The sequence below is a fragment of the Schistocerca cancellata genome, chromosome 4 (genome assembly GCF_023864275.1).
Source record: "Schistocerca cancellata isolate TAMUIC-IGC-003103 chromosome 4, iqSchCanc2.1, whole genome shotgun sequence".
In the NCBI taxonomy this organism is placed as follows: Eukaryota; Metazoa; Arthropoda; class Insecta; order Orthoptera; family Acrididae; genus Schistocerca; species Schistocerca cancellata.
The window spans coordinates 349,384,442-349,407,837 of record NC_064629.1 but is presented as its reverse complement, the minus strand read 5'-3'; the positions used below and the strand labels follow the sequence as shown (position 1 = coordinate 349,407,837).

Genomic DNA, 23,396 nt, shown 5'->3' with positions numbered 1-23,396 from the left:
TAAAATTTTCTGTTGAAAAAATTTAGAAAACTGGGATCTGATGCGGACTGGGCAATAGATCTGCTGACATCTTTGTGTTTTTCATGTACACATAACGAGAATAATGTAAGTGAGATTAGAGTGCATCCACAATCATACATACAGTCCTTTTCTCATGCACACCTTAGACAAATGCATTAGGCCTTGAAGTGGTTAATATTAATATCATGAATACTTGAATACTCTGCTGGGTACTGTAGTGCGACATGTGGAGTAAGAGTACATAAGTACTCCAGTTGGTTAGTTGACTGTTCTTCCACAGATCATTTTACTATGATGTTATACATGTGCGCTTAATACAGAAATTAAACATAATTGGAAGTTAAGAAACATCCATGCCCATAATTACTTACAGGTCTAGTTAATTTCAGATTAATGTTGCACTATTTGTTCACATATCATCATGAGTCACTCACACATAATTTCAGATGACCTCAGATCCACGGTGGTCTCCCAGCCTCTCCATTATATTTTTTGTACAGTCCCATTTATCTGTCTGAAAGACTGAATCAGTGTTTCTCCATAATGCAGGAGATGAACTCAGGGAGCTGAGACCAGGTTATTATTTTCCATCATATATCTTGGTCATACAATGTTCTGATAACATACATTATACTCTGAAAACATCCTCACTTTGCTTTAATTAACTGCACAGTATATACTATTTGAGAGTTATGCCTTAACTGTATTTTAGAACATGTTGGTTTTAGTTATCTCTTTATTTTCATTTGACAATTCAATTCCCAGGTAGATAATCATGTTGTGAGATTTTTGTTTAATTTTTCTCCTTAGATGTAAGTCAAGTCTGGCTCTTGTTCTATGATCAAAAGTAGAGCAGTTATTGCAATAATTAGTTTTTTTCTCAATTTGGCAAATAGATTGGTAGTCGTGTAGTGACCTTAGCAACCAACCTACCAGTCACGTAAGGTGAAATGTAATTCGCGAGTGATAGCATTAAGATTACTTTCTTTTTTTATAACTGCATGACACATGCTTCTCTATTTTGGTATGGCAATAGATATGTTAAGTTATTGTGAAATAAAAGTAGGTTATTCAAAACAGTATTTGATTCAGTCAAAGTAGATGTCTACTTACCCTATGAGGTAAAAATTCTACAGATCTATCAGATGGTGCAATTGTAATGTGCTTTATTCTGTATCTGGTTTAATGGATTCATGAAGCAAAGTTGTGTGTCTGGGGGGCACACGCGCGCATGTTTGCCGATATATGCATAATACATCTTTTCTTTTCTCAGTGACATCCACAAAGAACAACATACTGATAAGCCAGAAGATTATGACCACTGCCCACCATACAACTGAACGCTGCCTGGTGGCATTACGAGTATATGACACTGTAAAGGAAGTATGTAAGTTGAGCAGAGAAAAATGGGGAAACATTTTAGCTATGATACAATTGCAAATGAGCAAATCCACTGACCTTAGAAACTTTGAGTTTGGGCAGATAGGAATGGTCTGACACCTGGAATGAACATTGTGCAAATGATGAAGCTGCTCATCTGTTCCCATGCTGTCTTGAGCATCTATGAGAAGTGATTAGAGGGTGGTGAAACCACAAGTAGGTGACAAGGTGTTGGACATCAACACCTCATCATAGACTGTAGAAGATTGAGGCTCACCTTCTCTGTAAAGCAGGATAGGCAGTGATCTGTGGCAGATCTGATGACAGATCACAATGCTGTTGCAGCTAGAAGTGTTTTGTAGCACACGGTTCGGTACACTGCAGAGAACACCCACATTTCCATGTTGACCCAACAACATTGTCAATTATGATTGCTGTGGGCACAGGGCCATCAAGACTGGACCATGGACTAAATTGGAAATGTGTTGCCTCACCAGACAAATCACAGGCTGGTAGGGGCAATATTATGCTATGGAGGATATTAACTAGGGCTTCCATGGGACTAATGGCAGTAATCAAAGCCACCAAGATAGCTGTGGAATACATGAATATTACTGGAGATCACCTGCACCCCTTCATGCTCGATGACTTCATGGCATTCCCGTCTGGATAACTGTCCATGTCACAAGGTCAGAATCATGCTACAATTTTTTGAAGAGAGTAATAGTGAACACATGTTCGTATCTTGGCCACCAAATTCACCTGAACAGCTGCTAGCACCACACCCACAAACCACCAGGAATTGTGTGGCATGTGACATGTGTATCTGGTGACATATACATAAAGAAATCTACCACAGACTTGTCAAATCCAGGTGATGCTGAATCACTACTATATTGCATTCAAGAGATGAACAGACTCTCTGCTAAGCAGCTGGTAATACCGTTTTGGATCATCAGTATAGTTCCAATATGCTGTTTAAACATCCACTGATTTTATTAATTATATGACATTAATTACAACTTTCCATTTTTTTGAATTCATAGAAGCTGGAAATTGTTCTCACGTGTTAAAATTACACAAAACACTGAGCTACATTTTCTAAAACAAAATTTATTTATCTTTTCATTGTTGATCTACACTAGAGGATGAACAAAGACAATGTAAAATACATTTTGGAAATCATTAAAGTATTGGACACATTAGCCATAGAGCACACCAACACAGAACACCAATCAACATTGCTGAAGCAAATGACAGTGAGTTTCTTTCTGCTATACTAGGCTACACATACACAAAGATAATGTTTTGGATCATCAGTATAGTTCCAATATGCTGTTTAAACATCCACTGACTTTAATTAAATATATGACATTCATTACAGCTTTCCATATTTTTGGATTCATAGCTGATGTCAATTGTTCTCACATGTTAACAAAACAGAAAACACTGAGCTACATTTTCTAACACAAAAGTTATCTTTTAACTGTTGATCTAGACTACAGGATGAACAAAAAAATGTAAAATACATTTTAGAAAATCATTAAAGCAATGTACACATTAATTATAGAGCGCACCTACACAGGACACCAATCAACATTGCTGAAGCAAATGACAATGAGTTTCTTTCTATTATACTAGACTAGACATACACAAAATATGTTTACAGTATGTTTGTTTCTGTTATACTAGACTAGACATACACAAAATATGTTTACAGTAAGTTTCTTTCTGTTATACTAGACTAGACATACACAAAATATTTTTACAGTAAACTGTAAATGCAAAATACATTAAACAGTCTGACAAGTTAGATCAGCTCTGCAGGACAGAATTTATAGAATCAGATGTTACATGAAAATTTGTTCCTCACACTCAGGTACACAGAAGTAGGAGTATATAAGTGGGAATGTAAAAGTAAGATCCACAGGGCTTCCAGAATTACTATCCTAACTCCTTATATCATGCTGCTGCCTTCATTTGTAGGTACAGAATAACTGTGTTAACACAACTCATTTTTACAAAATGACATACCTTGTAAAACAAAAATTGTAAGACTACATAACAACAACAGAGCATTAATAACTACTGTGTGTCATTGAAATTCCATTTCACACACATGAAGCATAGCAACATAAAAGGAGTAAATTGTAGGAAGCATTTTTTTCTGATTTTAAGTTGAAAAGACTCAAAAAATATCAAAATTTTGCTATGGACAAATTTTTGCTCTGCGTGTTATATTATTAGACATATTCAAATGTTACATATTCATATAAAATGCACACTTTGCAGATAAAGTCAAAGATAAAACAGACATTCCACCCAGTAAGGATCAAACAATGGATGCACAATTTCTTCTTGTTATCACAACTAATATCATAAAAGTAACAGAGATGCAAACACCAACTAATTTTATACACCAGACATGACTTTCAGTGTTCATTCCTATTAAGAAACAACTTATTTTTTAATAAATCATACCATATAAATGTTAAGAGCTAACTAACATGGAGCAGGAATGCAGTCTGGTGTTGAATGCGTAGAGCAGGTAGTGCAGATCTGTACACAAACTGAACAGTGGGACATATATCAAATAACTGGAGCAGATAACTAATGTAACAATTATTTCCTTCTGTGATTTTGGTGTAGGTTCATGTGCCACTTTACTATATGTGTTGCCTTGATCTTAAACTGGTTCTTGCTATAAATTTATGAGTTCGTTTTCAGAATATAAACTTGTTCATACAGGACCCATGTAGTTTACTGATAACTTCAAAACAATTACTTTACTACAGTATTATAACTGTGATCTCATCATTTTTATTAGTAGGCTCATATATAAATGTAAAGTGGTCCCATGGTAAATCGCTGTTACCTTTACCAACATAATCTGAACATTAAAGTATAGAGTGACAAACAGTGTTGCACAAGAATACTTCAGGCTTGACTGAGAGTGAATTTAAATAATATTCAGCAGTCTACATCTATATCTACACCTACATGTAAGAAATAAATATATCCATAAAATAACATCAAGACACTAACATTTACTTGATTTAGTCATACTACTTGTGCTGGCACAATACAACATCAAAACATCAATTACTACATACATACAAGGTATATGATGTATTTTAATAAACATTAAAATATAGATATTTGATACAACAATTTCATGCATGGCTGTCTTAATTACTTGTTTCCAATTGGCACATAAATTTGCATTGCAATTAATTGTTTTAAATACACAACCATAATCTGTCCATGAATATGATATGATCTAATACAAGTTAAAGCTTTTCAAGGATCTGTTATTCAGATCCTAGACATAATACTGTAATTGGTAAGATTAGTCATGGACTGACATTTATAAAACACCAAAATTTGCCATTTCTTTTACCACACACTATAGAAAATGATGAATAATGACACTTACTAAGCCATGAAGAATCACTGTTTAAGTGACCATGTAAAAGGTGTTATCTACTGTACCTATGTTCTGCACTAATGCTTGTAGTCATTACTTTTAGCCCAGATCACATAAAAATCATATTAACTAACTACTGCCTTTGGCAGGGAACCCTTGTCAGTTAATGGCCATCCACTTACTTGTGCACATTTGACTAGGGTCTTCTGTTCTCTAGTCAGATGTGCAAATCACTGTCACCCTGGCACAGTGGCTTTGCACAACTGCACAGACTACCTCCCTCCTGAAGCCAAAGTCCTACTCATACCTCAGCCCTGCTGGTACTCTTCCCACAGTCAAGCAGCATTGTAGAGGCTCTCCATCCTCAGCATTGAATAAAACAGAGGATCCTGCCTAAACTCAGACATAGGTGCTTCAATCAAATGAAACTGTACGGTTCCAGAGAACTTTTCAAGTCCTAAAAATCTACTATGCATATATGCTGACTGAAGCAATGGCTATATTAGATGTTTAAGACTTGAAATGTCTCTGGAATGATGTAGTTTCATCTGGGGACATTCCATGTCAACTAACTTAGCTTGACCATCACTGATTTTGAAAAAAAAATATGTGAACATTCTCACATATCCCTGATATACATTGGTAAAGTTTAACATTCATCAAAGCAATACTGGACAGGACATAGTCACTTGCTTAACTCCATGCGCGACTTTGAGCAGAGCGAGTGTGAACTTCTATCGACTTTGAGCTGTTATATCTCAGGCAATAATTTGTTGGATGGAATGAATTCGACCAGCTTGTACAACTGTAAGTGTTCATTTTAGAATAATAATGAAAAGAATTTTACGATACACATTTTAAATTTCTTCAAGTGCCGATGTTTTTGGGATATTTTGTCTACAATTTTCTGGCTGAATATGGCTTGTAAAATTCTTTTCATTATTAACGTTTACAGTTGTACAACTTGGCCAAATTAAAATTCACCAGAAATTCATGGTCACCCTGCTCAAAGTCATGCATGGAGTGAAACATGTGACTATACCTTAGCCAGTATTGCTTTGATTACTGTTAAATGTTCATCAGAGACTTATATGAATATCTACATCAAATTTCATCCAAATCTTTGATGGTTAAGCAGGAAAATGTTCTGAAATTTGGCAGTGTGACACGGAATGACCCTTCAATTATTATGCGATCTGGGCGTTTATGATTTGTTGCAGAAAGCAATGCTGCAACATTTTTTTTACAGTTTCGAGAGGTAGGAAGTCTTAAAATAACCATTAAATTATAATATCTGCAATTTTTAAGAAGTTTTTTTCTCCAATAAGATGTCAGAGTACCATTATTTTTAAAATTTCAAGTGTGTTGTAAGATTTTATTTAACACAGAAAGTGTTGCTACATGGCTAGTACTGATGCAAGGGTGAGAAAAAAATTAAGCCTTCTAACACAATTAGTTACATCATTATAAGGTACTGATTTGTCCAAAATAAGGTACATTGTTGCAGTTAAATAATAGTTAACATAACACAAATGTTAACAAGTTTCATATTTTAAAGCTACCATATTCCATTATGGGCCTGAAGTCTATTGGTCTACCTATGTCTAAAACATGATACATAATCCACACAATATTCTATGTAACGCAACAGGTCAAATATTAATATCAAATTATATTTCAAAAGTTGATCACATATAGGTTAAATATACACTGGCCCATTCTAGATTTGGAAAACACATGATTGAAATTGTACTGCTGAAAACAGTTTCTTCCTGAGAAAAGATATGATATAGGTATTTTCACTCACAGTTTTGGAGCAAGTGTGAAACATGATGAAACATACTGAAAATATATTCTACATGCACATATTTTTGAAGAAAGTGTAAAAAGGCTGGTTGAAGAAATTAGTCATTGACAATGGATTTCACTACATGTAACAGACGTCAGGTAAAATAATATCTGGTAGAAGGAGAATGTGAGGTGGACATTAATATTTTTCACATATAAAAATGCATTGCCTGAAATGTGATAAGTGTCAGAAAAAGGATTCACTGACGTCTGAACCTCCAAATACTGAATTTGAAGTCTGGTCCTTAAAACACTTAGATCAGGTGACAGATATAAAAGTTAGCAAAATAAATACAAAAATATAAATCACTTTACAAAACTGAATAGATGAATTAAAATGTAAATGATTCAATAAAAGTCAACAAATCTATTGCTAACACAGCCCAGTACTATAACAACACTATTTGCCCTGACCACAGTGTGTTATCTGAGTAGGGTGTAATAAAAACCATGAAAATTCTGTGGTCAACACAAATAGTGTTAGTACAGTTCAACTAAATGGTAGTGCTGCCCCATAGAGCATTTATGCAACATGTAACAGCCCAATACATATGCTAAGATTCTGGTACATAACATAAATTACATCCACTGCATGTTTCACTTCTTATTTGTATTCAAGAACATCTTCCTTATGTTTCTCCCAATTACAGTAATATACACATTTCTTTTTTTTAGAAAGTAGACATTTCAAGACTTGTGTTTTGCTTTGTGAGAAACTCTTTGACTTGCAAGTACTGTGCTTTGTAATCATCCTGCAACAAAGAAACAGGAAAGATTGATAAGGATGGAAATATGGTATTGAGTTAATTAAAACATGTACCATTTCAAATAATTAAAACCCAAAATAAAAAACTAAACATTACCCGGTTATTGATGAGTGATTTTATATCAAACCCAAAGGACATCTTCTTCCACAAATCTTGAAAATATTTTCCATCGAAATAGGTATCTGGCAAACACTGTAACAGAAAAATATTCCATTAGCATCTACTGCAAATATGCCACACTATGAATAATAAGATTCCTGGGGTGTGGACAGGCACATGCAGTTTGAAATGAAGTAATGAAAAACTACAGGCTGCTTGATGCTTCACATTAAAGGAAGGATATTTCAAACTTGTGAGTGTTGACACACACCAAAAAAGTCAGAGGAGTCTTTTCGTCCTCAGATAAGATGGGTACCAATTGATGTGGATTCTGAGTGGCTAGCCCCCTTTCCATTCTCTTGCAACTGTTTCCTGCTCTGAAGAACTGACATGAACTGAGTATGTTATGACACATGTAAGTTGTCACTACAAACAGCTACACTGATATTAAGAATTTAACGATCTGACATAAGCTGACCATACTGCGAAAAACTTTGTAAAAAATTATTCTTACACTTACAGAAAATCAAAAACTACATAACAAGCACAATATTAACAACTGTTTACCAAATACTGAGAAAAAATATTCTTTGGGAACTGTGAAGCTAGTAAGTTGTTAGGAATTGAACTCAAACAGAAAGAGACTGATGTCAGTTTCCAATTAATATAATCATTTATAGATATACGTAAATGTTAATCAGTGATCTGTTCTATCATATTCTGTAAATATTAGTAAAATCTCCGTTACTATAATAATAATAATAATAATAATTGTGTGTATGATTTTATTCAAATAAAGGGTTTGTCTAGTAAAACTGAAGCAGATGTATTCATCATAAAAAGATTTAAATCAGTCCAAGTCACAGAGATTTAAAATCTAGTCCTTCCTTCACATTCTATATTAAAACACACATGATAAATAATTTTGTCCTTAATGATGGTAATAGCAATGATGACTATTATTATTGTCATTAAGGACAAAATTATTTATCTTTGGGTGTTTTAATATGAAACATGAATAAGGACTAGATTTTAAATATTGTCATGTTTGCATTCTCTGCAACTTGGACTGATATGAAGCTTTTCATATGAATACATCTGCTTTTATTGGGACCAAATCATAGACACACTCTATGTTTCAGGATGTAAATCCCATCATCAGGTGGAAAAAGAAAGAGAGAGAGAGAGAGAGAGAGAGAGAGAAGAAGAAGAAGAAGAAGAAACTAAGAGGGATACTATATAAAATTAATCAATTAAACAGGTCCGTAAAAATGTGAACATCAGGTCATGTCTTGATTGCATATGAGAAATCGTACCAGCCATGTAAAAAAATCCAGCATTTTTATTAAGTAGCATGTGATGTCCGATGCCAGTGAGGCACAAAAGGGTTCTCTGAGTTAACAAGTAACACATTACATAAATGGTGCCTCACTGAAAAAACTCTGAATGCATCAACAAATAAGCACTGATTGCCTGCCTAATGTAACCTGTGAACCAACTGTGAATGATCAAATATCTGGCATTGACTTAAGAAAGTAAAATGAAAGCATAAATGCCATAGAATGCCAATATGTGAACCTCAAAAGTGACAGATCACATTAATGTCTGCCGTATGTCAAGGATACCCACCAAACAAGTCCATAGATGACCACGTAAACTGCAATGAGATGCCCTGGTACACATGTACGTCATAAAGCGTCCACCCCCAGAACTAATACCAAGGGCAGTAGGGAGAACCAAAGAGATCATTGCTAACAACGTGGTCATACCCCCATATTGTCTCCCAAATGTCACCCACAACTAATAGCACTAAAGTCATATTACTGTTTGAATGGCATTAACTGAGATACAACTGATACAGAGCAAACAAAATCACAACACACAATACATGATGCAATGTCAAAAAATAAAAATAATAAAAATGGATAATAAAATTGTCAAGAAAGAAAATAATAAAACCATTGTATAAAATATAAAAGAGGCCAAACTGACATGTTATAAATTAAACATATTAGTAGAAGATATGACAAAAATACAGAGTAGTTAATTTTCAAAATACAAGGTTATGGATGAATCTTTAATGATATACAATCGCACATACTTCAGACTAGGCTCAGAGAACGTGATGCCACTCATAATCCTCAGTCAGCTCTAGTGGTGCATTCGGTAACTAATATGAACAGCTTGTGTAACATTAATGAGGGCTTAGAAATCTTGTATGTACAATCAAAAGAACTGATTCTTAATTTTTTTTAAGAGTTAGAAATCATGATGTGTAAGTTGCAGCATCTAGACAGTAGCCTCAATGATCAGACTAAACATCAACATAAAGGGACACTCGGCAACTATCTACAATATCTACAGTGGTCTCCACTGTAGTAGGCTGTCATATTTAGTCATGTTTGTGTAAGGTATATGTAGAACATCTTGTCTCCTCATCTTGAAGGTTGTGTATCATGTCAACTGGGAGATGTTGCATAATGTTTTCAGAGCTATGTTCTACTTTCCTTTCAACGAACTGTACATACTACATTGTTCCTCAGCTTTGTACCTAATGTGTAATTCTGCAGCTATGTATATGCAATTTTTTATGGTGTTTACTAGTCATTCTGACTTCTCTGTTACTGGAGATTTTAAGCACCATGGTTATGTAGGTTACCTCGTACATTGTGTTGCACTATCTGTATCCATAGCCTTGTATTCTTAATGTGACCTGCACTGTATATTTGACATATCCTGCCCTGTTATTTTTGATATTTGGTATGTCGGTTTGGTCTCTTTTATGTCGATTGAAGGATGCTTGAAGTTTCAGTTGGTTGCCCATTTGGTCACTAGGAGCACTGTTCATCATGTACCCTTCATTTCTGTTGTCAGTGCAAAGATGGTGACTGCTCAACGAAAAGCTTTTCGAACCAAGTATCATGTTGAACCTCCTAATATATGGTGTATTGTATGCTGATTTAAATAATTCACAAAGGAAAGGTGTTTGTGCAAAGGGAAAGTTTCCAGACAGCCGCACACGAATGAAGAAAATTTTGGCCCTGCAAATTCTACAATGACCATTTGGAAATTCCTAAGGTAAAAGTTAGTAATGAATCCTGATCACCTATAGTTGGTTCAAGCCCTTTCCAAAGCTGATAAGGTGAAAAGAATTGAGTCCTACAAGTTTTTCCTTGAGCAAATGGAAACAGATGCCAGTTCATTTTGAAGTAATGAAGCAACATTTCACACAACAGCGAAAGTCAGTCGGCACAACATCTGATGATGGGGCACTGACATATCTGGAAATGTTGCAGGAATGGTTGTTGGCTCAGCTCAAAGAAGAGGCACGTCAGTTCATATTCCAGCAGGATGGGGCACCACCCCATTGGCACTTATCTGTCCATGCCTATTTGAACAAAAGATACCCACAGCATTGGATCAGCTGCCTGGCAGCTCGTGACAGAGCACTCCATCATTGGCATCCAACAAACCCTTACCTCAACTCCTGTGATTTTTTTCTATGGGGTACGTTAAAGATATGGTGTTTTGACCACCTCTACCAGGTAACACTGAAGAAGTAAAAGAAGGAATAACTGCAGCTATCCAAACTATTGCACCAGAGATGTTACAGAGAGCGTGGAATGAGTTCGAGTATTGGGTTGATGTCACTTGAGTGTCTGGAGGGGATCATATTGAACATTTATTAACTTGTTTTTGACTGAAACAGACTTTTTAAGTACTATTGATTAATTACCCACACTTCCATCTTGTTCTTTGATTAAATACAGATTTTAAGAGTTATGGTATTCTTTTTGAATCATCCTGTATACTTTTAGGGACAAAATGGCTAAAATAGCTGAATCTGGAAGGGCACTTCCAAAAGGAATTAAATTTTGCACTGATGAAGATAGGATTCATAACATCGGTAGGTTTTGTTACTAGTTTAAATTTGGTAACAGCATATGAAGCAATGTGTCAGTAGGTCATAGTGACATTTGATGACATCATATGATAAGTCAAGTGCCTTGAGTTATAGCACAGAGTTCCAAAATATAGTGCAATGGCTTTTTATTCTGTAGCATATGTCAAATTTCATCCTACACATTGTCTCCTGGGGAAAAAGTATAGGTAATACTACAGGCCAAGGGATGAAGTCTATGGCTTGTACATTGTTTCATGATATGGGAACTGTGTGAAGATGACTCATTTCTACTTGGAACATAGTAAAGGAAAAGTGTGATAAGGAGTGGATAGTTCATTCTGTTCTTGTCTTTGGTAACAGGACAGGATGCTTCTCAAACTGATCCTCTGGTCATTCCCACCTAGATAGAAGTGTATTCCACAGTTAACTACCAATCTGCAGCTGTGCACAATATACTGATAGGACTTTGTTCCAATATCTGCCTACTCTGCTGAGATCATTGATGAGTCACTATAGTGGCTACACCTTGCAACAGTGAAGCTCAATACAGGGTGCATTATTGCACTGATGACTCCTGTATAAAACTTATATTTTGCAATGTATTTTAATGACTGAAAGAGAAATGTAAGTTCAAGATGCAACTCCTCTCAAATACATCTAACTATTAGAACTATGACTTGGCCTTCTCAGGCATGTGAATGCATGAATGATCACAATAGATCTGTACAGTGAAATGACCTTTCATATCATGCTGCACTTGGTATACAATATACAGTCATGCACTGTAACAGAACTGTTCAGATGTTTTGCAACACAGAGTTCAGCTAATATTTTTTAGAGAGTTCCATTGGCTGCTGTGACTACTATGTATGTAAAAGTGCATATCTGAAAGTTCCTGGCAGATCAAAGCTGTGTGCCAGACTGGTAATCAAACCCAGAACATTGCCTTTTGTCAGCAGTGCTTTTACCAACTGCGCATTGCAGGTACAGCTCATAATCAGCCTTCACAGCTTCAGTCCTGTTAGTAGCTCTCTGCTACTTTCCAAACTTCACAAAAGCTTCACAGCATTTTGGATGAACCAGTTCTCCATAAAATGCTTCCTTCCTGGAACATGTCCATCACAGAATTCCAGACAGCATCTATTAAGTTTGGAAAGTAACAGAGTGTTACAGGCAGAACTGGATCCCTAACTGTAGGTTGCAAGTTACACCTAGGATAGCTCAATTGATATGAGCACTACCTGTAAAAGTTCAGATGCAAGACCACAGTTTTTATACGCCCCAGGCTCTAAACTTACAAACAACACCCTACTATCATGCAGGCTTCAAAATCTTCATGCTGCTGCGGATGGAGATAGTGGTCATAAGTGTATGAGGTATGGCTGCTCGTGTGAATGTATGTGTGTTTTCCTTTCTGATGAAGTCTTTAGGTGAGAACTCAATGTGCAACAGTCTTTTCATTGTGGCTGCCTGAAACTCAGCATGTCATCTTTACGGTGAGTAGCAATCTATCCTTTTCATAATATAGTTGATATTACAATCTGGACTTTCCATTGTTTGAGTTTGCCTAACGACCAGAACAGGTCTTACTTCACTTCTGTTTCAACTATTCATCATTCCTGTAACATAATTATTTTCCAAAGACTGGAACACATTATGAAATATAGATTGTAAAATAACATTTACAATAATTGACTCAGACAAAAATTTTGGGTCATATAGCTTTTTAACCAGTTTAGATCTGCAGTCTGATGTTTTGAAACTCATTTCATGTCTAGTGATGTGGTATTAAAATGTAGCCTCTTTAGCAGCACAACCAAATCAGTTTTATTCACATTTTTTACTTTAAAAAACATCTTATGTTTGGTGAAGCAGTAGCAGTAATAAAACTCCTATGTTTAGATATTTTTGTGTGGTCTAATATCACCTTTTCCTTTATGTAAAAGTCTAATATCACCCTTCCTTTATGTGCAACAGACAGTTCTCCAGTACATAGTGAGCAATACACAAATTCACTGCTACTGTCAATATTGTTGTGGTCTTCAGTCCAGAGACTGGTTTGATGCAGCTCTCCATGCTACTCTATCCTGTGCAAGGTTCTTCATCTCCCAGTACCTACTGCAACCTACATCCTTCTGAATCTGTTTAGTGTATTCATCTCTTGGTCTCTCTCTACGATTTTTACTCTCCATGCTGCCCTCCAATACTAAATTGGTGATCCCTTGATGCCTCAGAATATGCCCTACCAACCGATCCCTTCTTCTGGTCAAGTTGTGCCACAAATTTCTCTTCTCTCCAATTATATTCAATACCTCCTCATTAGTTATGTGATCTACCCATCTAATCTTCAGCATTCTTCTGTAGCACCACATTTCGAAAGGTTCTATTCTCTTCTTGTCTAAACTATTTGTCATGCACATTTCACTTCCATACATGGATACACTCCATACAAATACTTTCAGAAACGACTTCCTGACACTTAAATCTATACTCTATGTTAACAAATTTCTCTTCTTCAGAAACACTTTCCTTGCCATTGCCAGTCTACATTTTATATCCTCTCTACTTTGACCATCATCAATTATTTTGCTCCCCAAATAGCAAAACTCATTTACTACTTTAAGCGTCTCATTTCCTAATCTAATTCCCACAGCATCACCAGATTTAATTCGACTACATTCCATTATTCTCGCTTTGCTTTTGTTGATGTTCATTTTATACCCTCCTTTTAAGACATGGTCCATTCCGTTCAGCTGCTCTTCCAGGTCCTTTGCTGCCTCCGACAGAATTACAATGTCATCGGTGAACCTCAAAGTTTTTATTTCTTCTCCATGGATTTTAATTCCAACTCCATATTTTTCTTTTGTTTCCTTTACTGCTTGCTCAATATAGAGACTGAATAACATCACAGTGAAAAATCAGCATTTCTGTTGGAGGTTAATATTAACCACTTGCTTTCTTTTGCCCATTGCTAAATGATGGGACAGAAAACGAATACAGATAGAAAGATCAAAATAATGTAGAGGGGTTACTTCACACACAAAAACACTGCAAAGACTATTCCTGTTATGTTACCAAATGATTAACAGTAAGTGAAAAGTTGTGGTCAAAGTGGTAGCCACGTGTCCCCATCAATGTCAGCACCTGCTCCAATGTTAGCTGACATAGGCAAGGCAGTAAAAGAATGACTAAAAACCTGATGTGAAATATATAGATACAAAATTTAAAAAAAAAATCCTTGTCAGTTATAAGATTTTCAAACCACTGATATTTTTATAACCACAGATATTACCCCAGACAGCACTAAAAAATCAGGACTGTCCAGGCATACAGTAAGCCTAATTAAGACTGAAAAGTGCCTGGTTTCAGTGGAATTGTTAGTTATGGGGTATGGTGTGATGGATTATGTAGTTTTTTTCACTGAGGTAAAATGAAACTCTTCAGTGATTTTGAAGAATTTGCAGTAAAGATGCAAAGATGAAAAACAGGTATGTAAGACTGCTGTCCTTTAGACTGAATTTTATAAGATATTAGGCTGGAAGGATCTGGACAGGTTAAGAAGAGACAAGGCTACAGAGAGGTAAGAAGTAGTGACAAGTGACAGAAGGAACAGCCAGCTTTGTGTCGAATGTGAAAAGATTACTTTGACCGATAACTACAGTTAAAAATGGATGAACCTCAAGCAGATGTAGGTGTAGAAAGGTAGAGAGGGTAAAACAAACTTTTAGTAAGATTTGTAAAAATACGAATGCAAGAAAGGCAGTACGGAGAAATAAAATTTTGTTGCTATGTAGTTTCATGCCAGTGGTGTAGATCAGCTGTAGCAGGATGAGATAGTAACAAATTCACCAGAGAACAAGGGCAGCAGTTTTTTTAAACCTAGTACTGTTCCTGACAAACAATAGTGTATTTAGGATAAATGTGTCAAAGATTTCACCAGTGATGACTTTTTAGGTTGCTGTGGGGAGTAAAAATTGAGATGGATTCTGCACACAGACATCTTGCGAAAGTCATGTTGCTCTGGTCCTCCATGAGATCCACAACACCATAGACAGTGTTCAGGTTAATGCCATGTTCCTTGACTTTAGGAAGGCATTTAATGCTTTCCCCACATTGTCGTTTAGTGAAAAAAATATGAATGTACCGAGTATTGGCCAGATTTGTGACTGGACTGAAGACTTCCCTGCTGATAGAACTCAACAAGTCACTCTTCCAGAACAAAATTGACAGATGTAAAAGTAATTTCTGGAGTACCCCACAGTGTGGTACGACCATACCTGTTTACAATGTATGTAAATGATCTAGTAGAAAGCATCAGAAGCTCTTTACGACTATTTGTAAGTGGTGTGGTTGTCCATAAGAAAGTAGCAATTCCAGAAGACAGTATCAATTTACAGATTGACCTACATAGGACTGATAAATTGTGCAGGCTCTAGTAGTTAACCCTGAAAGTAAATAAATCTACTACTGCACAACTACACTACTGATGACAAATTGCTGGAAACAGTATCTGCCACAAAATATCTAGGAGTAACTATCGACAGCAACTTTAAGTGGAATGATCACATGAAACAAATACAGTAGTTGTAAAAGCAGCAGATGCCAGACTGAGATTCACAGGAAAAATTTTACGGAAATGTAAACTATCCACAAAAGAAGTAGCTTACGAGGCACTCACTTGACCAATTCTTGAGTATTGTCCATCAATCTGGGACCTTTACCAGATGTCACTAATAGAAGAGAAAGAGAAGATCCAGTGAAGACTGGCATATTGCATCACAGGATCATGTAGTTGGTGCAAGCGCATTATGGAGGTGCTCAACAAACTCCACTGGCAGATGCTGCATGAGAAGTGTTGTGCAGCATGAAGAGGTTTACTACTGAAGTTTTGCAAGAGCCCTCATGTCACATACATCTCACGAAATGATCGGGAAGAGAAAATTCAAGAAGTTAGCACTAATAAACAGGCTTACCAACAACCATTCATCCCATGTGCCATTCACAAGTGGAACAGGGAAGGGGGGATCAGTTAGTATCACCCAAAATACCCATCACCACAAACTGTCATGCGGCTTGCAGAGTATTGATATAGATGTAGATGAAAATGTAAATGTAGATGAAGTAACCAAGCAGCATTATTCAAGCATACCATATCTGTGCAAACACCTCCTTACTGACAATTTTCAGCAATAACAAGAGACTGTTTTCCATCACATTATATTTTTAAAAGGCTCACAATGTCAACTATCATATCTGTGTCAGAATATTTTAGGGCTGGGGAATAAAATTTATGAACTACTTTTTGCATCAATGTGTTAAGAGTCATGAAACTCAGTTGACATAATATGCATCTCTGAACATCATGTGACATCATCCTTTAGAATAGTGAGCATATTCTGAACACCTACAGGAAATTTTAATGTGTTCATAAATCACCTGCACTCTCTATTAACGTATTTAACAGCACAGTAGACCAAAGGCACAGTGGTTGTTGGTGATTTTAATACAGATTTTCTTAAAATTCCTTCCCGTAAGAATTCATTGCAGTCAGTAACATTATTAAAAGGCACTCATTTGACCAATTCTTGAGTATTTTTCATCAGTCTGGGACCTTTACCAACTACAGTAGTTATTTGCTCCAAAACAGCCATATATAGACACATATAATGAACAAAATTATATTATGTGATCAGTAATCAATAGTTTCTCTTACGTTTTCTCACAGGCATCACAGCACATGTTGACAGTATGATCGAATTACAGTTTGTCCCTGTGGCACAAATTCATGATAAAATAATCCTTCAAAATCAAAGAAAACTATCAGCATGACTTTCACATTTCTCCTGACCTGATGAGCTTTTCTTGGTCTTGGAGAACCTTTCCTGGCCCATTGAGAAGATTGAACCATGGTTTCAGCATTATAACCACCAACCCACACCTCATCACCAGTTATGATTCTCTTAAGGACATCTCGTTCTCATTTGCATGATCCAAAAGCTTTTCACAGATTGTGAGGCAAAGGTCTTTCTAGTCTTGACTCATGAGCCACAGGACGAACTTGGTGGTATTGATGCATTCAAAGATGCTCTCTCAGGATTTCATGACATAATCCAACTGAAATGTAACATTTTTCTGCAATCTCTTGGACAGTCAGTCTTCGATTGGCGTGAACAATTTCGTTGACATTTCCAACATGAGCATCATTGGTAGACGTTGAAGGGCATCCTGAATGAGGGTTATCTTTAACTTCCATCCTGGCATTTTTAAACCCTGTGAACCATTCGTAACACCAAGTGCGGCTTACGCAATCATCACCATATGCTTTCTCTCTGTAAAGGTTTTCGTAAGCTGAATGCAAAACTAAATGCAGACGCATTGCTTCTCTAACCCTGCTATCTCCAAATTCACAAACTGTGTGACACAACATTCTACTCAATACAACACTGAACAATAACTAACAGATACACAACAATCAAACTTTTGGCAGTTACACATTAAACACAGGCATGTGCAGGGATCCCAACTGCATTTCGCTCCAACACACAACTGGCACAAAATTATGAATGTTGCATAATTTTTTTAACAGACTTTGTCTCTTTGTCACTGTAAAGTTAACTGAAGAATTATCAACACAAAGTCAAATATGGGTAACAAAAGTATAGCTCTAATAATTAACAAGAAAACAGGAATGGGAGTAAACTACTATGAACAGCACAGTGAATGCATTGTCGTAAACAAGACAGATATAAGGCCAACATAGTAGAACAAATTTACATTCCTAGTGCCTCCACAGATGAAGAAGACACTGACATAACATATGACATAATAAGAAAAGGTAGTTATGGGAAACTATAATTTAATTGTAATGAGCAACCGGAATCTGATAGTATGAAAATGAAGAGAAGGAAAAATAAATGGGTACGAAAAGTGTAGTACGAAGTAAATAATTTAGGAGTAAAGGAGAACAGTCACTAAATAGCAAAAGTGTTGAGCTGCAGACAGGCACATACAAAAGGAAAAGAAAACTTGCTAGCTTTTGGAATAAATCCTTTGGCACACAATGTTGGGGCACAAGTGTGTGTGATTGTGTGTGTGTGTTTACAAAATGGCTCTGAGCACTATGGGACTTAACTTCTGAGGTCATCAGTCTCCTAGAACTTAGAACTAGTTAAACCTAACTAACCTAAGGACACCACACACATCCATGCCCGAGGCAGGATTTGAACCCGCAACCGTAGCAGTCGTGCGGTTCCAGACTGTAGTGCCTAGAACCGCTCAGCCACCCCAGCCAGCCATGGTGTATACACTTGCTCAACAAAGGATTCATTGTGAAAGCTAGCAAGTCTCCTTCCTCTTTTGTGTGTGCCTGTCACTTACTCAACAATTTTGTTATTCAGAGAAGGAAAAACTGTAAGAGAATGTGGAGTGGAGAGAGAAATGAAAGGAGAAGTACACTGGTGGAATTTTGCACAGAGCATAGCTTAATCATCGCTACTCTTGGTTTAAGAATCATGAAAGAAAGTAGTATAAGCAGAAGAGACATTGGAAGTTTTCAGATATTCTCAGACTTCAGTTAGAAAGTAATACATCTATTTCTGAAAAAGATGGGTGCTAACAGGTGTGAATATTACAGAACCATTGGTTTAATCAGTCATGGATGCAAAATATTTACACAAATTACTAACAAAAGAATGGAAAATGTCATAGAAGACAGGCTTGGGGAGGATGAGTTTGGGTTCCAGAGAAATATAGAAGCACATGGGGCAATACTGACCCTATGATTATCTTTGAAGACAGGGCAAAAAAAGGAAAAAAATTATAGAATTTGATGACTAAGAGAAACCTTTTTACAAAGTTGGCTGAAATAAACTCTTTGAAACTGTCAAGATAGCAAGGATAAAATATACAGAGCAAACAGTTATCTACAGCTCATACAGAATCAAGACAAAGTTATGAGAATGAAAGGACATGAAAGACAAGCAATTGTTCAGAAGGGAGCTTGGCAGGATTGTACCTTATCCCTAATGTTATTCAATCTATAAACTGAGCAAGCAGTAAATTAAAACACTGAGGTGTGAAGATGGCTTTATAATTCTGCAAGCAATGGCAAAGAACTTGAAAGGATAGTTGAATGGAATGGGAAGCATCTTGAAAAGAGATTATAAGATGAACATCAATCAAAGTGAAACAAAGGTAATAGAATGTAGTCATTTAAAATCTGGTGATTCTAAAGGAATTAGATTAAGAAATAAGACACTCAAAGTAGCAGATGGATTTTGCTATATGGACAGCAAAATAAGTGAAGAATGGCAATGTACAGAGGATATAAAATGCAGATTAGAAATAGCAAGAATTGTATACCTGTAAAAGAGAAAACTGTCAACATATAATACCAGCACACCTGGCAACACTTCACAAGCCACTGACGAACAGGAATTGGATATACCTCCTGATTTCCTCCTCCCCCTATCTCTATACATCTCCTTCTCCCCACTCTCTGTCCATCTCCTCCTTCCCCCTCTCTATGTCTGTTTCCTCCCCTGCCCCCCTTCCCCTCTCTGTCATCTCTTTTTCCCTCCCTCGCTCCGATCTTGGGCTTTGTTCATTGTTATTTCTAATGTACCCTTGATTGGGAACAGAAGTCACTTAAAGTGAATGGCTAAATATATTGGGATATTTGTTATATAGGGTATGAGAGGGACTTCTCCAACAGCTGGATCTGTGAGGATGGGGGCTTCAATGACAGCATTTCACACAGTTTTAATCTGCAAACTGGTGGGATTACAAAGTCTGTGATTAATACAACTTTCCTGTTTCCTTTTATAACTGACTGCAAGGAAGAAAACAAAATAGCATGTTGTTGTGTATACAATTTTTGTGTAAAATTATGTACAACAAGAAAGAATATATGTGGGAGAAGCAGCTTGGCTAATAGTTTGAATGTCCTGCTATCATAGTTAAAATTGACTGTGAGATAGGAAATGAAACTGTACATTTTCACAGCACAACATAACATTTTCTTTCTTGCTGTCAGTTTTAACAGAAAAATCTGTACATTGGAGTTTAAAAAATAAAAAGCCTATATCCATCTGAATGCTTATTAGAATATCATCTGAAGTAAAGAATGTCTTGAGATTTTTGCTAACAACACTTGCCTATTATATATTTATCAGTGTATCATGTAAAAATTTGATGTAAAACAGTAAAACATGTTTTGAGAATTTTGCTAACAATATTTCTACTTTATAAATAAAATTGCAAACAGTTTTGTCACAAGTATGAACATATACCTCTAAAATGCACCTTGTGGAACTTGGCATGTCCACAAATGTAACACTCCTCTGATGCTTGTAAGTTGTTAAAATTTACATTATATAGTAAAAGTGAAAATTTATGCCAAAGTTTAGATTTACATGACAGGCAAAGTACATCTTGGAACCTTCTCACTGTAAATACATAGTGCAACTCAAACTAGTTTTGACAAATCTGTGTGGAATGTGCAATATACTCTCCATTAAAATGTGCAATACACTCTCCGCTAAAATGTTAACGTGGTATGAGTAATGAATGTATACTGGAACATGACATAGAGCCAAAAATGTTTTTAAATTGCTGAAGATGACAGTCCCACCTGTTGAAACAAGTCCATAAAAGAACAGTTTCAAATGCAATCTTAGCTGTAAAAAGTTTCTTAAAAACTCAACAACTTTTTGAGATTTTTGGCAATGACATTTCCCCATTATATATACACAGGGTGAATCACATAAAACTTGCACTGCAAATATTGTGGAAATGGAAAGTGCTGTTGATGTATGGTTTTCTTAGAAGAGATTGGTAGTCAAAGGCTCTTATTGTTAGCGAATGCACAGATTGTAATAATACTTATAAAGTACTGACATTAACAAAGTAAAAGTAGGGTAAATTAGAATGTCAGTGGTGTTTGCTGAAGGATTCTAGTGTGAGTCTTTTACAAGATACCACAGTTACAGAAGTTCCCAGACATTGTTTTGTGCCATTCAACATGCATAGTTGTCAGGTATGATTTTGGTATATTTGCTTACATTGTGCTTGTGTGTTCCTTGAGTGCATTGCAACTTGCTGCTCAATTAGTGTGTGACAGACCAAGTAGTAGGTTGTGAGTGGATGATGGGCTTTACCAATGCAGAAAAGCCACCATTATCATGGTGTACGGAAAGTGTAGGAAGAATGCAGTTCATCCTTGTATGGTATATGTGGCAAGATATCCCAATAGACATCAATCATCTTGTCAATTATTTATCAACCTCTCCAACCAGTTATATGAAAGTGCTAGTGTAACACCTACATACATAACAGAAGGAAACAACTGATTTCAGCTGAGGGGGAAATTAATATCCTTGGTGATGTTGCAGTTGACTTGCTTGTTAGCTCCTGTGAAGTCACATGAGGAAGTGGCATGAGACAAGCAAATGTCCTACACAGTCTCCATTGACACATTCTTCAGCCCTATCACATCTCTCTCCATGAAGAGCTGCATGGAAATGATTACGAGAATCAGGAGAATACTCCAGATGTTTCCTGTATCTTGCCTAGTGATGAAGCCACATTTACCAATCAGGGCCAGGTAAATTGCCAAAATATCCACTATTGGTCTGTTGAGAATCCCCACTGGTTTCATCAGGTCGAATTTCAGCTTCCATGGAGTGTAAATGTGTGTTGTGGGATAGTGAACCATCAGCTCATAGGGCAATTTTTCATAGACAGAACACTGAACCTGCACAAGTATCACAGTCTCCTAACAGACCATCTCCCACAGATGGTAGAAGATATTCCTGTGCAGACTAGAAGGAACCTGCGGTACCAACATGGTGGATGTCTACCCCATAGTGCACAAAGTACTACAGCATGTCTTCATGTATTGTTTCCAAATCGTTCGATTGGACACAGAGGACCTGTACCTTGGCCAGCCTGTTCCCTGGATTTGATGTCTGCAGACTTGTTTCTGTGGGGAAAGCTGAAAGATGGTACCCACGAGGACATACCAACTACACCCAATGATATGCAATGACATATTACTGCAGCCTGCTGAGACATCTCCGCTGAAATGCCAGCACATGTGCAGCAGTCATTCTGTACCACACTGGAAGCATATACTGCTGCTGCCAGTGGTAATTTTGAACACAATCTGCAATGATCAGGGAACGGGTCACGAAACAGGTCCTCTGCATCCAATCCAAGACCTGATGTAGTATTTTGTGCACTATGGGGTGGACAGTCATCATGTTGGTACCACAGGTTCCTCCTAGTCTGTAGAGGAACAGTTTCTAGCATCCCTGGAAGAAGGTCTATTAGTGGGCTGCAATATCTGTGCATGTTCAGTGTTCCATTTATGAAAAACAGACCTATGAGCTGAAGGTTCACTATCCCACACCACATGTTTACACCCCATGGACACTGGCATTCCACGTGACAAAGCCAATGACGATTTTTCAACACACTAATAGTGCATGTTTTGGCAGTTTATCTGGCCATGAGTGGTAAATGTGGCTTCAGCACTAAACAAGATACATGATACATCTGGAGTATTCTGTCTTAACCCCCATCTACAGAAGTTACCACGATGCTCACCATTGTTTTCATGCAACTCTTGATGGAGAGTGATGGGGTAGGGATGAAACCCATGTCAATGGAAAATGCATAGGACACTTTCCTGATTCATGTCACTTTCTCATATTATTGTGTGGAAGCTTACATGTGGATTAACTGCAATAGCAGCAATAACATTAATTTCCCCCTCTTCTGTCATCACTTCTTTCCTTCTGTTATGTTGTCTAGGTGTTACACTATCACTTTCATGTAACTGGTTTAGGAGGTTGAGAAATAATTGCCAAGATGGTTGATGTCTATTGGGATATCTTGCCACATATCCCACACAAGAACAAACTGCATTCTTCCTACCTCTCCATAACCA

At 36.6% G+C, this 23,396-nt stretch overlaps 1 protein-coding gene across 2 annotated transcripts in view; it reads right to left on the bottom strand.

Moving 5' to 3' along the window:
- Positions 1 to 5,410: 5,410 nt before the first annotated feature.
- Positions 5,411 to 23,396, bottom strand: part of LOC126184610 (constitutive coactivator of peroxisome proliferator-activated receptor gamma-like) — a 521,164-nt gene continuing 503,178 nt past the window's right edge. For both annotated transcript variants that reach the window (XM_049927063.1, XM_049927064.1), the window contains 2 exons: positions 7,540 to 7,635; positions 5,411 to 7,428 (listed from right to left, as the gene is read on the bottom strand). In XM_049927063.1, coding sequence (XP_049783020.1) covers positions 7,348 to 7,428; positions 7,540 to 7,635 — 177 coding nt within the window. In that variant the 3' untranslated portion in view covers positions 5,411 to 7,347. The remainder of the gene's footprint in view (positions 7,429 to 7,539; positions 7,636 to 23,396) is intronic.